The sequence below is a fragment of the Rhinatrema bivittatum genome, chromosome 14 (assembly GCF_901001135.1).
Source record: "Rhinatrema bivittatum chromosome 14, aRhiBiv1.1, whole genome shotgun sequence".
NCBI lineage: Eukaryota > Metazoa > Chordata > Amphibia > Gymnophiona > Rhinatrematidae > Rhinatrema > Rhinatrema bivittatum.
The window spans coordinates 69,999,233-70,015,725 of NC_042628.1; the positions used below are offsets into that span (position 1 = coordinate 69,999,233).

The 16,493-nt window shown below is 43.9% G+C and overlaps 1 protein-coding gene across 5 annotated transcripts in view; it reads left to right on the forward strand.

Annotated features, from left to right (window-relative positions):
* Positions 1 to 16,493, forward strand: part of IGLON5 (IgLON family member 5) — a 418,463-nt gene that overhangs the window by 382,335 nt on the left and 19,635 nt on the right. For all 5 annotated transcript variants that reach the window (XM_029576928.1, XM_029576927.1, XM_029576929.1 and 2 more), the window contains 3 exons: positions 5,482 to 5,601; positions 7,146 to 7,277; positions 11,409 to 11,529. In XM_029576928.1, the coding sequence (XP_029432788.1) occupies positions 5,482 to 5,601; positions 7,146 to 7,277; positions 11,409 to 11,529 (373 nt within the window). The remainder of the gene's footprint in view (positions 1 to 5,481; positions 5,602 to 7,145; positions 7,278 to 11,408; positions 11,530 to 16,493) is intronic.

Here is a 16,493-nt window from a genome sequence, read left to right on the forward strand (position 1 = left end):
TTCGTTAACAACACAAAAACTGGAGGTAGTAACACTGGACTCGCTTTGGACATTAACTTCTGCAATGGCAAAGTCATTAGGAGATTGCTCTGAAAAAATTAATCATCTTGCAACGCAAATGACAAGGGGAATGGAACAGCTCTCCTATGAGGAAAGACTAAAGAGATTAGGACTGTTCAGCTTGGAGAAGAGACAGCTGAGGGGAGATATGATAGAGGTGTTTAAAATCATGAGAGGTCTAGAACGGGTAGATGTGAATCGGTTATTTACTCTTTCGGATAGTAGAAAGACTAGGGGGCACTCCATGAAGTTAGCATACGACACATTTAAAACTAATCGGAGAAAGTTCTTTTTTACTCAACGCACAATTAAACTCTGGAATTTGTTGCCAGAGGATGTGGTTAGTGCAGTTAGTGTAGCTGTGTTTAAAAAAGGACTGGATAAGTTCTTGGAGGAGAAGTCCATTATCTGCTATTAATTAAGTTGACTTAGAAAATAGCCACTGCTATTACTAGCAACGGTAACATGGGATCTTCTTAGTGTTTGGGTAATTGCCAGGTTCTTATGGCCTGGATTGGCCACTGTTGGAAACAGGATGCGGGGCTTGATGGACCCTTGGTCTGACCCAGTATGGCCTGTTCTTGTAAATGGAAATTATGAATAAGAACTCTGAGTCATATAAAAAGGAAGTGACAGAGAAATTTCAGAATATTGAAAGTGATATTCAACAAATAACGAAAGTTCAGTCGACAATAATTCAAGATTGTGGGGCTTTAAATCATAAGATTGAAAATATTGAGACCGCATTGAAACATTTAAACTTAAGAATATTAAATTTTCCCAGGGTGATAGGAGGAATTCCACATTTGTTAAAAGATACTTCTCTGAAGTATTGGAAATTTCCTGTGATCAATCCCCGCCCCTGGATAAAGTTTACTTTCTCCCTGTGCGAAATACTCAGCAGCAGCAGATTGCTCCAGATGTAATGGATAATCTAACAGGATTTTTGGAATCATCTTCTAGTTCCTATGAAGTAGCAGAGAGGTCAACCTTGCTAATCTCGTTCTTCAATGGGGACCGAGGAGATGTAATGCAGGCCTACTTTAAGAAAGCTAACTCTGAGTTCATGGGTTCCCGCATTAGAATATTTCTAGACCTGACAAAATCGACTCAACCGAAAAGAAAAAATGTCCTTGCTTTAAAACAAGAGACTCTAGAAGTGGGAGCAACGTTTTTTCTACGCTTCCCCTGTAAATGCGTTATAAATCATAATAATGATAGTTATATATTCTATCAACCGGAGCAATTGAAAAGCTTTGTGGATGCAAAAAAAGCTCCAAAGCTATTGAGTAACAGTGGCAATAATCCGTAAAACTGTATTAACTGGTAGAATGAGAAGCCATAGTTTCTTTTGTTTTTTAATTTCCTATATCTCCTTTAATGTGCAGATACCCCACCCCCCGTATTTGGGGTCTAATGGGTGAATATGGGGAAAAATGGAAATAGTTTTCTAAAGAGTTTAATTTCTTATGATAATGTATTTTATCTTGTTTTCTCATTGATGTACCATATTTCTTGTACCAAAGTGGATACTTTGTAATATTTTGAAAAGCTAATAAAGAGAAAGTTAAAAAAAAAAAAAAAAAGAGGGCTGATCAGTTTGGAGGAGCGATATGATAGAAGTTTAGAAAATCATGAAAGGACTTGAACAAGTTAATGTAAATCGATTATTTACTATCTCAGATAATAATAAGGGGGCACTCCATGAAGTTAGCAAGTAGCTCAGTTAAAACAAATTGAAGAAAATTCTTTTTCACTCAGTGCACAGTTAAGCTCTGGAATTCATTGCCAGAGGATGTGGTTACAGCAGTTAGTGTAACCGGGTTTAAAAAAGATTTGATAAGTTCCTAGAGGATAAATCCAAAAGCTGCTATGACGGTAATTAATAAGCAATAGTAGCTTGTGAGTTGTCTGATGTTTGGGTACTTGTCAGGTACTTGTGACTTGGATTGGCCACTGTTGGAAACAGGATACTGGGCTTGATGGATCCTTGGTCTGACTCAGTATGGAAATTTCTTATGTTCTTATGTAACAGGTTCCTGTTCAGAGGTACCCAGCAGAATAAAAAAAAAAATGAAAAGGAGAGAGATGCCCATCCAGTGTTCTGATCAAGGAGTTCAAAGGAGGCGTTCATGTATCAGAAAAAGGGTCCTTGGGAGTGAGGGAGCCTAGGATCGATGTGAGAGAGCTGTAAACCCTGTGAACAGATCCCAGCAAGGATTCTCACCCTCTTGGTGAAAGTTCAGTACCAGCCCCTAAGTGACTGAGTCAGGAGGAGAGTCAAATGTTTGACACCAGCCTGCTGGGCTCAGAGCCCAGGACCAGGCTGCCCAGGATGACCAGTGGCCACTGGGGAAGCAGGGGGAGTGGGGCAGAGCTGGCAGCAAGGAGGTCACAAGCCTGGCCTTTTGCTTCCTCCCGTGCTGTGAGAGGGTCGTGTCAGGACTCAGGAAGCTAGAGCTGGGGCGGGCTAGGCAGGAGCTTCTTCCAAAGGCTTCATCCAGGCATGTACGTCATTTGTGGGAATTGTCAGCCGAGCCTGGATAAGAGGGGAAGGGGAATTGCTTTGGTGGTGAAATCTTCTTTCCAGTTTTTACAGATGGATTGTACTCAGTCAGAAGGAATAGCGGGCATAAGAACATAAGAAATTGCCATGCTGGGTCAGACCAAGGGTCCATCAAGCCCAGCATCCTGTTTCCAACAGAGGCCAAAACCAGGCCACAAGAACCTGGCAATTAGCCAAACACTAAGAAGATCCCATGCTACTGATGCAATTAACAGCAGTGGCTATTCCCTAAGTATAATTGATTGATAGCCATTAATGGACTTCTCCTCCAAGAACTTATCCAATCCTTTTTTGAACCCAGCTACACTAACTGCACTAACCACATCCTCTGGCAACAAATTCCAGAGCTTTATTGTGTGTTGAGTGAAAAAGAATTTTCTCCGATTAGTCTTAAATGTGCTACTTGCTAACTTCATGGAATGCCCCCTAGTCCTTCTATTATTCGAAAGTGTAAATAACCGAGTCACATCTACTCGTTCAAGACCTCTCATGATCTTAAAGACCTCTATCATATCCCACCTCAGCTTACTGTGAAAGTCCATTGCTATAAGGAGGTTAGTATTTTATTGGTTTATACAGGTCCTCATTCTAAAATGCAGTTATTGCGAAAGTTATTCGGTCATATTGTTAGTATTGTTTCCCTTTGTTTTAGGTGATTTTAATTTTCCTTTGTCCTCTCATTCAAAAGGGCAAATAGCTTGATTTTTGCAGAATTCAGAAGATGGGTTTTTCCCAGAAGATGCTTTCAGCTTCCCATGTTGCGGGGAAATAACTTGAATTTAGATTTTGTTCCTAAAGAGGCGGTTTTTGACATCCATAGTTGAGGGATCCGGGGACTTGGTCCGATCATTTTATGATTTATTTTACTATGAGATTAAGGGTCTAATCAGACTAGAGATTTGGCAGCTGTGGACTTAGCCACATTTTCAGAGGGCTTAGAAGTTTTCTAGGAGACGTTATCGGCTTTGTTGTTGGAGGAGCGGGTGGGGTGGAGGAATTGGCTCTACAGAGGGAGAGGGTGGTCCAAGGATGCGCACTGAGAACTTTGAAGAGGCAGGTGCACCAGCGTGACCGAGCCTGGGCTCAATTACAATCCTCAGGTGGCAACCGTTCTTATAAATCTGCTATTGGCGAAGCAGAAACAAAACTTATTTTGCAGAGCACTTGGCTTGACCCACTTAACTGGTCCCGTGAATGCTTAAGCTTAGTCAAGGAATGATGGCTGCTCAGTCCTGTTGAGGGTAGGTTGTTGGAGGCAGATGATGAGGGTTTGACCCAAGTTTTTAAAAAAATTGGGTGAGACTTGCATTCTGTAAAGAGAAACCGAATGGAGGAGGACTGAAGGCCATTTTTTGCTGTTGGTTTCACTCAGTGTGGCCAGAAAACCTTGAATTGGAGGGATCACTTTGTTAAAATCAGCACATCCCACCCTTTCTAGTTTTGGCCCATCTTCATCAAGTTGGATTCAGCGCCTGCGCTGTGCGGATTATGATAATGATTCCTTGAATGCAGGGGGTTCTCTAGCCCGGTCTTCATTCTGTCCAGTCCTTAAAAACATCTTTGCAACTGGAAAATGACCTGCCAATTTCCCAACTGCCTTTTTTGTCTAAACCTATTGATAAAGCAGTTGGGATAGTTTTGAAACTTTATTGAAGAAGGAGTCTGATTTTAGAAAGTACCAGAGCACCACTTTTGGTTAACTTGCATAGGTCACTTGATGAAGGGGCAGATTCTTTGCTGGTGCTATTAGATCTTAGTGCCGCATTGAACATAAGGATCACTCAGTTGTGCTTCATCATTTAGCAGCTAAGGATTGGGATTGGGGGCGTGGCAGCTAAGGATTGGGATTGGGGGCGTGGCAGCTAAGGATTGGGATTGGGGGAGTGGCAGCAAGGATTGGGATTGGGGGCATGGCAGCTAAGGATTGGGATTGGGGCGTGGCAGCAAGGATTGGGATTGGGGGCGTGGCAGCTAAGGATTGGGATTGGGGGCGTGGCAGCTAAGGATTGGGATTGGGGGCGTGGCTTTAGATTGCTTTCATGCCTTCTTGACTGACATATCACCATTGTCCATTGTCTGCTGAGGTTCCCCGGGGGAGCTTTACATTCACCTGTATTGTTCTTTAATATTTACTTAGAGGCTCTTGCAGCGGTTTTCAGATATTTTGCAGATGCTTTACAGCTCTACATCCCCTAGGGGAAAAACTGTGGGAGTCAGTTGGAGAGACTAAATGAGTGGTTGCTGGCCATTAAAGCATTGGATAACTGATGCTAGCTGAATGCCCAAAAGACTGAAATGTTGTGGGTATAAAATGCAGACTGATAGCTGGATTGGGCACTGGTGGCATGGGGCTATGAGTCTATCTTGGCTAGAAATTATATTAGAAGGGATCGTTACATGAAGACCTTGCAGCTGATATTTTCAGGGAAACTCCTCCGCTCCATGCATACAGAGAATGCCCATGTGCTTTGCATGTACTATTTTTCCACTCATCCATCTATTTTGTCACCAGAAGATAGACAATTATATTGCCAGGTTTTAGATTCTGCCAACCACTGTCCTCCCTGAGTTGAAACCAGCTAGGCTAACCAAATCCCAGCAGGTTGGCAACTGAGTAAGTACTGAAGCAGTATCCCAGCATTTTGTTAAGGAAAGCTGTGCTGCTGGGGTGTTGTGGAAATACAGTCTGGCCCTGCTGAAATCCCCTAGAGAAAGAAACTAATTAGGTTTAGAAACACTCTGCCCTATCTTCCATGAGCATGCCCTTTTATTAACGTATTCAGATCGGTGGATAAAAGCTACAGCACAGCATAATACGATGAGAAATATTTATGAAACTCCGCTTTTCTCTTCAGTTCCGGCCAGGATTGTAAACATCTCGACCAGTGTGTCGGTGAACGAGGGCAGCAATGTCAACCTCCTGTGTCTCGCCATTGGCAAGCCGGAGCCAACCGTGGTGTGGAAACTGCTGAAAGGTGAGCAGCCACCTCTGTAATCCTGCCTCTGCGTCAGCCATCGTGAGCGGCCGGTGACCCTGTCCAGGCCATTATTGAGGCGTCCTGAGGGGCTGCTGTCATTGTTCTACCCCGGTGGAAGCCGGCATATGAACCACATAATCCTGACCAATGAGCGGTGCGTAATGGGGGTCATTTTGCAACAGCCAGCATGAAGTTACAGGCTGCGGCATGCAGGCGTTGCACCAAGCTTCCTTACAGGCGTAAGCTCACTTTGAAAGGTACCCCTGGTAAAGCCACATGCACACGATGACACCTCCTTTTTGGTGCAGATAGTTTTGCTGTGGAAATGTCTATGCATCCTTTCTAAATCAAAAAGTTTGTACATATTTGAAATCCCCTGCCCCACCTGAATGCCTGTCCCAAATGTGGATAAAATGTACAGGGCTATTGCACGCGCTTTTACCCGCGTGTGGGGAAGGAAGGCAATTATATAAAAAGACAATTCCCTAGGTAAAGCAAGGCTTTACACATGGAAATCCCTTTTCAAATTACCCTCGGTATGAACTGTAGCCTGGACATGGGCACAGTCTGCAGTCTAGAACGAGTTTTGAATCCTCACCTGCGTATTCCCCCCATCAGACTGAATCTGTTACTGGAGGAGGAGCACCCAAATGTGACCTTTCTCCTTGAGAACCTCCTCAGAGCTCCTGAGCACTGACCACTCTGCCTAACTCCCAATGGCCTTCCTCATTTTGCACGGTTGCATTTTCCAGGAAAATTGGGAGCAGGGCCAAGAAGTGTTGTCAGTCTTTAATTTGCATTATGAGAGAGAGAGAGAGAGAGAGAGAGGTATGGAAAATCCCATCCCCCAGCTCTCTAGGACCACTCTGCTGACTGATAGTCCCAGGCAGCGCCAGGCGCTTGAGAAAGATCCTTCAGTGGTGCTGGAAAAGTTGGATCGGATGTATCCCATTCCTACATGACCAAGGAGTGAAGGCTTTGCTGTATCATTGAGGGAGCATCTAATCCCAGTGCTGCTGCACAACGTGAATGACTGCCAGAGAAACAGGAGATTAGGAGAGGAAGAGGTTCTGGGAATGGGAACCTGCTCTTATCGAGGTGGGGGTAGAGAGTGGAGGCCATCATGCATGACTTTGCTCTTCCTCCTTCCTATCCTGCTCTGACCTTCCTTTCTCACAATTATCGCTATGATGCCTTGAGTCTAGAATGAAATGAGGTATTCAGCCAAGAGATTAGTTTTCCCATCATAGATATTGTATGTTTCAAAAGCACATGTCAGTATCGTTAAGGCAAGAAAGTAATATTTTTCATGAAAAAATTTGCAACTGGAGAGCGAGGCACTTTACGAAATATCCTTACTGATGCCGTCTGTATTAATCCCTGTCACTAACAGCTTAAGGCACTGTAGCTTGGCCTCGATATTCTTTCACTGGAGGTGGTAATACTCGTGTTGTGTTTCTTTGTTGTAAGTGTGTGTTTGTGTCTGATTCCCACCTACCCCCCCCCCCCCAACCCATTTCCCTGCTCCACCCCCACCACAGACAATTTCACCAACGAAGGAGAAATCCTGGAAATCACCGGAATCAACCGCCAACAAGCCGGGGAGTATGAGTGTACGGCCACCAACGGGGTGTCCACATCCGACAGCAAAAAAGTGCAGGTCACCGTCAACTGTGAGTCTCGCCACTCGGCTTTCCAAGGCATTGGCATCCTTTGGGAACACGTTTTTAATTTTAGATCTGTTCATTCTTTTTTTTTTTTTTTTGTATTCTTTATTTATAATTTTCAACATTTACAAATTTGCGAATACTTACATTCAGTTGACATTGAAATGAAAATATATTTCACAGGTTATCTAAGCTATTCCTCTGTTATTATGAAACTAAATTCACAAATATTTATTCTTTCCACAAATTATTCCAAAACAGATGAATACTGAAATAACCTTCCAATTTTAACATTATATTCATTAAGGAATCTAATAGAAAACCTGAGACAAACAGGAATGAAATACTAAGGGAGAAATTCAGTAAAGAAAGAAACCTTCCTTTTTTATCTAATAGCACAATCAGCTTTTTCCATTTCTAGTCCTAGCTCTCAGGTAACTACAGGAGAAGAGGTCGCAGGCTCCCGTGCCTCTAGAAATAAACGTAATTGTTCTACCTGTGTAAACAAATAAACATCAGTTCCTCTCTTAATGTTACAACAACATGGATATTTCAACAAAAAAGAGTATCCTAAAGATAATACTCTAGGTCTTAATTCTAAGAACTCACGCCTTTTACTGCGTGTAATTGGAGCTAAGTCGGGAAAAATCTTAATAACCTGTCCATGATATGATGTAGGAAACTTTTGAAAATATTTTTTCATTAATTTGCTTATATCATAGGTAGAGACAAAAGAAACAATTAAAGTTTCCCTTTCCAATATTTGTACTGAGGATTCCTCCAAAAAACTTGTCAAGTTTGCTGGGATTATTGGGGTAACTGTTGAGGTTCTTTTCTTAACAAAAAAGCATGTATTAAGTGATAACATATTATTTTCTTCTGTAAACCCCAGAACCTCAGCTAGATACCTCTTAAACGTTAAAAAGGGAATCTCACCTGCAATTTTTGGAAAATTCGTAACTCGCACATTTAAATGCCGGATATTATTTTCTATAAATTCCAATCTTTTTGAGCAGGCTAATTGATCTTTTATCAAAGTATTACTCACACTTTGTAACGACTTCACATTTATTTCTACTTGTTCTACTCTAGTAACAACTTCACTTGTTTGATTTTGTACACCTTGAAATTGCTGTTGTACATTCAGGGAAACTGTATCTATTTTCTTTTCTAGTCTATCTATAGTGGTACTTAAACCATTAACCAAGTCCCAAATAGCACCTAAGGTTACCGTCTCTGGCCTGATGCAATCTGGCCTCGCTGCTATTGGACCTTCAGTACTGGGGGCTCCTTGATGTTGTTGAGCTGCTACTCCTCCAACTTCTTCCTCATTTACTGATTCCAGACTTGAGCCGGTACATTCAGGAGCAGGAGTTCGTTCCTCTCCTAATGTAGGTGTCTCCCCAGGCTCTCCATTTGCGCCGCGTTGAGCGGGAGGCGGTCGTGCATCCGGACTTAGAGAGGCCTCATCCAGGGAAGCCCCTAGTTCTCCTTCTATGGGGCTACCAACGGGTTCACTGGAACTCTCTATTTTCTCCAGCTGTGTCAAATATCGGTCAATTTCTAGTTGAAGAAGAGGAGGTAAGGGTTCTTGAGGAAACACCCTTACTTTCCCCTTCCTTTTAGGTGGCATAGTCACTACGAAACGCCGATATAGACTTGTGCAAATCTTTCCAATGTCTCAGGGATAAGAGACAGAGCTGCCCAGCACACCGGCAAATCCGGCCAAAGCCGGTCTAAGCCGTGCGCACCCCTTAGCGCGCACGGCTTGGCCGCGTGCCGGCGGCGGCAGTGCGCCGGATAGACGTCGCTTTTGTGGCGTGTTTCGGCTCCTCCCTCTGGCTTCCGGGCTCGGGGGGAGGTGGATGTCCCGGCCGAATGTGGAGCGCAGCAAACTGTTCCCCGGTGTTACTCACAGGCACGCCGCCTTTGAGGCGTGTTTCGGCTCCTCCCTCTGGCTTCCGGGCTCGGGGGGAGGTGGATGTCCCGGCCGAATGTGGAGCGCAGCAAACTGTTCCCCGGTGTTACTCACAGGCACGCCGCCTTTGAGGCGTGTTTCGGCTCCTCCCTCTGGCTTCCGGGCTCGGGGGGAGGTGGATGTCCCGGCCGAATGTGGAGCGCAGCAAACTGTTCCCCCCTGTTCATTCTTGTTAGAGGTGGTGTACAATTTACAAACTCTGACTCTAGTTCTGGTGCTCAGGGTTACCTGGAGCCCCTCCCTTTCCTTAAAGAGGTGTTGTGACCCCCTGCACATCTCATGACTTGCTGAGTCATTGATCGGGAAAACTCCTCCGACCTGTGGTGAAGTGTGGAGGATCTTGGTATTGAAGAGGCTGATGCTATTGAAGTCAACAGAGGCGAATGATGCAGGGAAGAGATATTAAGATGGTGACACCATTGATGTTTCTGGAGTTGATTAAGGCAGAGAGAGATATTTAACAGGGTGATGCCATTAACAGACGACAGTGATAAATGACCCAGGGAAAAGATATTTAATAAGGTGATGCTATTGACATCTATGGAAGTGAAAGATATGGTTGCAAGGGTGACTTTCTTCTTTTAAAGGTTCCATGGCTAAATAGGGCAACAGTTTCCAACTTCTCTTTTGAGGGACATATGAGATGGAAATGGGGCTCATTTCATAAATCTGTATTGGCTTGAATTGGATTTGATGTATTATTCTTCGAGGACGAGCAGGAGGTTAGTCCTCACACATGGGTGACATCATCAGATGGAGCCCAGCACGGAACTTTGATCTCAAAGAATTCTAGAGCTTTCAGACATGCCCTACTAAGCATGTGCAGCTGTAGTTATTAGGGATGTGAATCGTTTTTTGATGATTTAAAATATCGTCCGATATATTTTAAATCATCAAAAATCGTTAGAGGAGATATATAATAGGAATTCCCCCGATTTATCGTCAAAAATCGGGGGAAGGGGGAGGGCGGGAAAACCGGCACACTAAAACAACCCTAAAACCCACCCTGACCCTGTAAAATAAATCCCGCACCCTCCCGAACCTCCCCAAAATGTCTTAAATTACCTGGGGTCCAGTGGGGGGGGTCCTGGTGTGATCTTCCACTCTCGGGCCACGTGTGCGTTGATAGAAATGGCGCCGGCGCCATTTTGGTTCCTGTCCCCCGACGTCACGAGCATAGGAGATCGCTCCCGGACCCCCGCTGGACCCCAAGGGACTTTTGGCCAGCTTGGGGGGGCCTCCTGACCCCCACAAGACTTGCCAAAAGTCCAGCAGGGGTCTGGGAGCGACCTCCTGCACTCGAATTGTGTTGCCGTATTGCAAAATGGCGCCGGCCATATGGCGGGTGCCATTTTGCAATATGGCAATATGGCCATACGGCCGGCGCCATTTTGCAATACTCAGGCCGTAGACCTACTTTGCAGTCAGGGTTTGCTGATCCATACCCGGGACATAGTCCCGTGAGGCAAAGTATGTTTCTCCCTGAACTTGGCATCATGCCCCTGCCTTAGGCGCCCCTGCTACGCATTGGGGTATTTGTGTTTCAGTCTTTTCTATGGTTTTCTTTTGTAGAATCCAACTCGTTTCCCGCCTAGACCAATTTTTGGGTCACCTGTCTCACTGACAAATAGGTGATGCTTTCAGCACTGTGAAGTTCCTCAATTTGTCCTGCTCGAGCAGCCTTTAGCTGGGGATTCACCCATGTGTGAGGGCTACCATCCTGCTTGTCCTCGGAGAAAGCAGAGTTGCTTACCTGTAACAGTTGTTCACTGAGGGCAGCAGGATCTTAGTCCTCCTGAACCCCGCTGCCTCCCCTGGGAGTTGGTTTCTCCATTTATTAACTATATCATGGACCAAGGGACTCTGCCTAGGGGGCAGGGTGATGACTACAGCTGCACATGCTCAGTAGGGCATGTTTGAAAGCTCTAAAATTCTTTGGGATCAAAGTTCCGTGCCGGGCTCCATCTGATGATGTCATCCATGTGTGAGGACTTACATCCTGCTGTCCTCGGAGAACACCTGTTACAGGTAAGAAGCTCTGCTTTACAAGGTAGAATGAAAGATTTGGGAAGGGTCCCTCCAGATGCATGATGGCTGACTGCCCTAAAGATGAAGTTCTTTGCTAAGATTTTTATTCTCTGATACCTTGTTCTTTCAAGATCCCCCAATCATCACAGATACAAAGGGTGCCCATTCCGTGGTGGGTAAGACAGCTGTACTTCGCTGTGATGCCATGGCAGTTCCCCCGGCCGAGTTTGAATGGTTCAAAGATGATAAGCGGTGAGTACATGGAGTGCAAAGGTTTGTGGGTATGCTAAGGAGAATGCTATAAAAGAGGACAGGATCATGCACCTCAATATTTGGAACCAGGCTGTTGGTGCTAACGTTTTGAAAGGAGATAGAGCAGCTTTTAAACTAAAAAATGGGGGAAAGCTGATAGACACTGGGCAGTGCATGGTTCAAAGGGAAGTATCTTCAAAGGATAGTGGGAAGTCAAATAAATTAGAATGTAAAATCTGAAAAAGCCCATATGTATTTAAATGCAAAGCACGCAGATAAAAATTACTCTAAACAGGATGTGAGTACATATAAAAACAGAAATACAAATAAATCTACTTTAAAATGTTTGTATGTGAATGTCAGAAGTCTGAAAAATAAGACTGGAGAGTTAGAATGAATAGCACTAAAGGAAGATATGTAGAAGACATAATAGGCATCTCAGGAACCTGGTGGAAGGAGGATACCCAGTGGGACACTGTGATACCCGGGTATAAATTGCATCTACATTTCAGGGTTCATAAAATTGATGGAGCAGTGACACTGCATGTTAAGGATGGCACAGAGTCAAGCAGGATAAAAGTTTTGCAACAAACTGCATGCTGCAATCCTTATAGAAATTCCAAGTATAAAAGAGAAGAGTATAATTGTAGGGATATATTACCGCCCACCTGGCCAGGATGAGGAAACAGACTGTAAAATACTAACAGAGATTAGCCTGGCTAGTAAAATGGGCAACACAGTAATAAAGGGAGAATCTGATTATCCGAATATTGATTGGGTAAAAGTCAGATCAGGACATGCAAGCGAGGTTCCTGGATGCCATCACTGCTTCATGCAGCTATTGGTCATGGAGCCAACAAGAGGAGGGATTATATTGGCTCTAGTTCTCAGTCAAATGCAGGACCTGATGCAAAAGATAAAGGTTCTGGATCCCCTAGGCAACAGTGATCATAATATAATTAAATTTGACATAATCACTGGAGGCTGAATACCAACGAAAACTACTGCAGTACCATTTAACTATAAAAAGGGAGACTATGATCAAATGAAGAAACGTGTTAGAAAAAAACTAAAAGGTGCAATTCACAAGATTAAAAACTTGCAGGAGTTAGGAAGACTCTTTGAGATTAGGAATTGTGATTTTTCCTTGAATAATTTCCTTTTTCTTTCTCTCCTCATGATGTGGCCTTATATGATGTTTCACTTGCAATGTTCATTTCCCCTTTCTTTAATGATCATCTTCTGTTTAGCGAAACATCCGTTTTTTCTTAAAAACAAGAATTTCTTGTTATGTAATTTTGTTTTGAAAATTAAAAATAAAGTTTAAAAAAAAATTTGCAGGAGGCGTGGACATTGTCTAAGGTTTACCATCCTTGAAGCCCAGACAAAATGTATTCCGTGCATTAAAAAAGGTTGAAGGAAAACAAAATGTATCCTGGCGTGGTTTGAGGTGAAAAAGGCAATTAAAGCCAAAAAAGGCATCATTGAAAACATGGAAAGCAGACCCAAATGAGGAAAATAGGGAAGAGCATAAGCACTGGCAAGTTAGATGTAAAAAAAGTAATTAAGCAGGCTAAGAGAGAATTTGAAAAGCAGCTTGCCATAGTGGTAAAAACAAGGAATAAAAACTTTTTCAAGTACATTTGAAGCGAAAAACCTGTGAGGGAGTCAGTTGGGCTGCTAAATGACCAAGGAGCAAAAGGACATAGAAGAAAAACTAACAATCCGATATTCAAAATGGAAGTATCCAACTAAGTGGTGCCACAAAATATCTGGTTATAGTCAGTGGTCAGCACTCAGCTGGCTAAGACACTTATCTGACTAGGTATTTAGCTGGATAACTCAGGGGAAGGGAATGGGTGGATTGGGGAGGAGCTGAGTTAGCTAGGGGCTGGAAGAGGAACAATGTACCATCCCACTACCATCAATGCATTTTTCTTTGGCCCCTGGTCTCCCACAGTAATTTGGCGAGGACCAGCCAGTGCCGCAGCAAAGGACAAATTTTTCAGCACTTACCAGGCCTCAGAATTGCGGGAGACCGGGGGGGGGCTGTAGATATAATAAATCAGATTGACAGACTAAAGAATAACAAATCACTGGGACTGGATGATATTCAACCATGAGTTCTGAAGGAACTCAAACATGAAACTGAAGACCTGTTTCTGGTGATTTGCGATCTATCATTTTAAACACCCATAGTGTCAGAAGATTAGAGGGTGGCCAGTGTGACACCAGTTTTTAGAAAGGGCTCCAGGGTGATCCGGGGAAACTATAATAGACTGATGAGCCTGATTTTGATGATGAGCAAAATGATAGAAGCTATTCTTAAAAACAAATTTACTGACCCCGCAGGGGTAGGGGTAGGCGGTAAATTAGCAGGTTAAACGCGGGGCAAAACGGCAGGGTAAAAAAGCGATAGTCGGGGCGCGCGTTACTGTATGCGAGGGAATAGCTAATTCGATCGTTTACATGTAATATACATGCCGCGGGCGGAAGGGGTTACCCGGTGATTTAAAGAGGCGGTAAGAGTAGGTTAAAGGGGATAGTGTATCGCGGGTTGGACTAACGCGGCCGAAAAGCGAGTAGAAAGCGGGTTAGGAGCAGGGTAACCGCGGCCGCACTTTACTGTATTGACCTGATAGATAGGCGTGGTTTAACAGGAGAGTCAACATGGTTTTCGCAAAGGGAAGTCTTATCTTAAATAAACATGTGAATAAAGATGAGCTGGTTGATAAGAGTGTATTTGTATTTTCAGAAGACATTTGACAACATCCCTCATGAAAGCTTGCTCAGGAAATTGGGAGATCATGGGATCGGAGGCAGTGTCCCTATTGTGGATTGGTAATTAGATAAAAGACAGGAAACAGAGGGTAGGACTAAATGGTCTGTTTTCCAAATGCAGAAAGGTCATTAGTGGCAGAACAACGATTGAGGCAACCAAATTTACAGATGACACAAAAATGTTTTGCAGAATTAAAACAGCAGTGAATTGTGAGGAAGTGCAGAAGGACCTTGTGAGACTAGGAGACTGGGCATCGAAATAGCAGATGCAATTTAATGTGGACAAAGGCAAAGTAATGCACATAGGGAAGATTATTCCAAACTACAGGTACATTATATGTTAGGAGTCTGCCCCCAAGGAAGAGGACGTCGGAGTCCTTGTGGACAGTACCTTAACATCTTTGACTCAATGTGTGGTGGCAGTCAAAAAGGTAACGAATCTTAAGAATTATTTGGAAAGGAATAGAGATCAGATCTTAGAATATCATAATGCCTTGGTACAGATCCATGGGGCGACCGCACCTTGAGTACTGGTGCAGTTCTGGTCGGGCCATCTAAAAAATAAGACAGAGCGGATATGGAAAAGGTGCAGAGAAGCGTGATAAGAATGATAAAGGAGATGGAAAATCTCCCTTATGGAGAAAGGCTAAACAGATCAGGGCTCTTCAGCTTGGAAACGCGATGTCTGAGAGGGGATATGATTGAGATTTATAAAATCATGAGTGGGAGGAACAAGTAAACGGGGAACGGTGATTTACCCTTTCAAACAATTACACTAGGACTAGGGGACGCTCCATGAAACTAACAACCAGCACATTTAAAACAAATCTTAGGAAGTATTTGTTCACTCAGCGCACAATCAGGCTACGGAATCTGTTGCCAGAGGTTGTGGTCAAGGTGACTCAAAAGAGGATTGGACAAGTCCCTGAAGGAAACGTCCATAAAGAGTTATCAGTCAGTGCTTATCCCTGGGAGTGAGATACAAGGAATAGAGCAACTATTGGGGCTCTGCTGGGTACTTGTGACCCGGACGGGCCACTGTCAGAGACAGGATGCTGGGCTCGGTGGACCCAGCAGGGCACCTCTTATATTCTTATGTCCTCTTCAGCAGAGAATAGTTTCAGCACCCATATCAGATGGAACATCGGGTGATGAGTACTAGGGAGAGAACCGTATCCCAACCCTGGATTTGTTAATAGGCCCCCACTGTACCTGTGCCGAGGGGCAGCAAACATTTAGGGGCACCAGCTCTGCCCTGTCTCATTCAGCAAAGAACAGCCTTCTGCTACCCTGTAACAGACCCGGGGGGTTAAATGCATCCCTCCCCCTCCATATCTGTGTTGGAGTCTTTGCAGATTGTAATATTTCTTATTGGATCAGCTTTGCATTTATCCTGAGATGTTTTCCTCAGAAGGGGAGGGAATCTCCCAGGAGTTATATGTAAGAGTAAGGCCCTCTTCCAGCGATAACCAAAGACCTCATGCAGATTCACAAATTTAAAAATGCGAAGCTTGTCATGGAATTTGTGCTTTTATTCATATTATTTAATATGCATTTTGCTTGTCAGGTATTTTCATAGGCTTCCTTAAAAACTGTGAAACAGCACCTTTATGTATTTGGCAGGGCACTGCTGTATAACAGAGCTTGAGGGTCCACATGCCCTCTCTTTAAAGCTGCATTTAAAGCTTGCCACTTTTCATTGCATGCACTGTCATCTTCCCCACTCCCCCGTGATGTTTATAACTGTTAAGAGCCATTAACGGGCTCATGAATCTTCCATTAAAATTCAATCCGGGAATGTGTAACGTTGTTAGGCCAGGTGATATAAATTCCTTTATGGGCCTCAGCTATTGAATTACACTTTCAATGGCTCAATAGTTATTTATCATGCTTAACACCAGGCTGCGGCAGTGAGACGGGGGCTGCAGCAGGTTCTGAGTAATATCGGGGAAGGAGTGTGCGACAAACGAGGCGCAGTAATGGGGGAACGCACCCTTAGCCAAGCTTAGGATCCACTTTTGGCAAATAAGCAAGGTAAACATTTTGGTGCGCATGTTCTGTTTTTTTTTAACAGATGTTAGAAAAAGCAGGGGCCTGGGCTGCCAATGGAAGAGTTTTCCTATATACCTGCTCTCCTTTCTACAGTAGGTCTCTGTTTCCTGGGCTCCCCATCACAGCTTCTG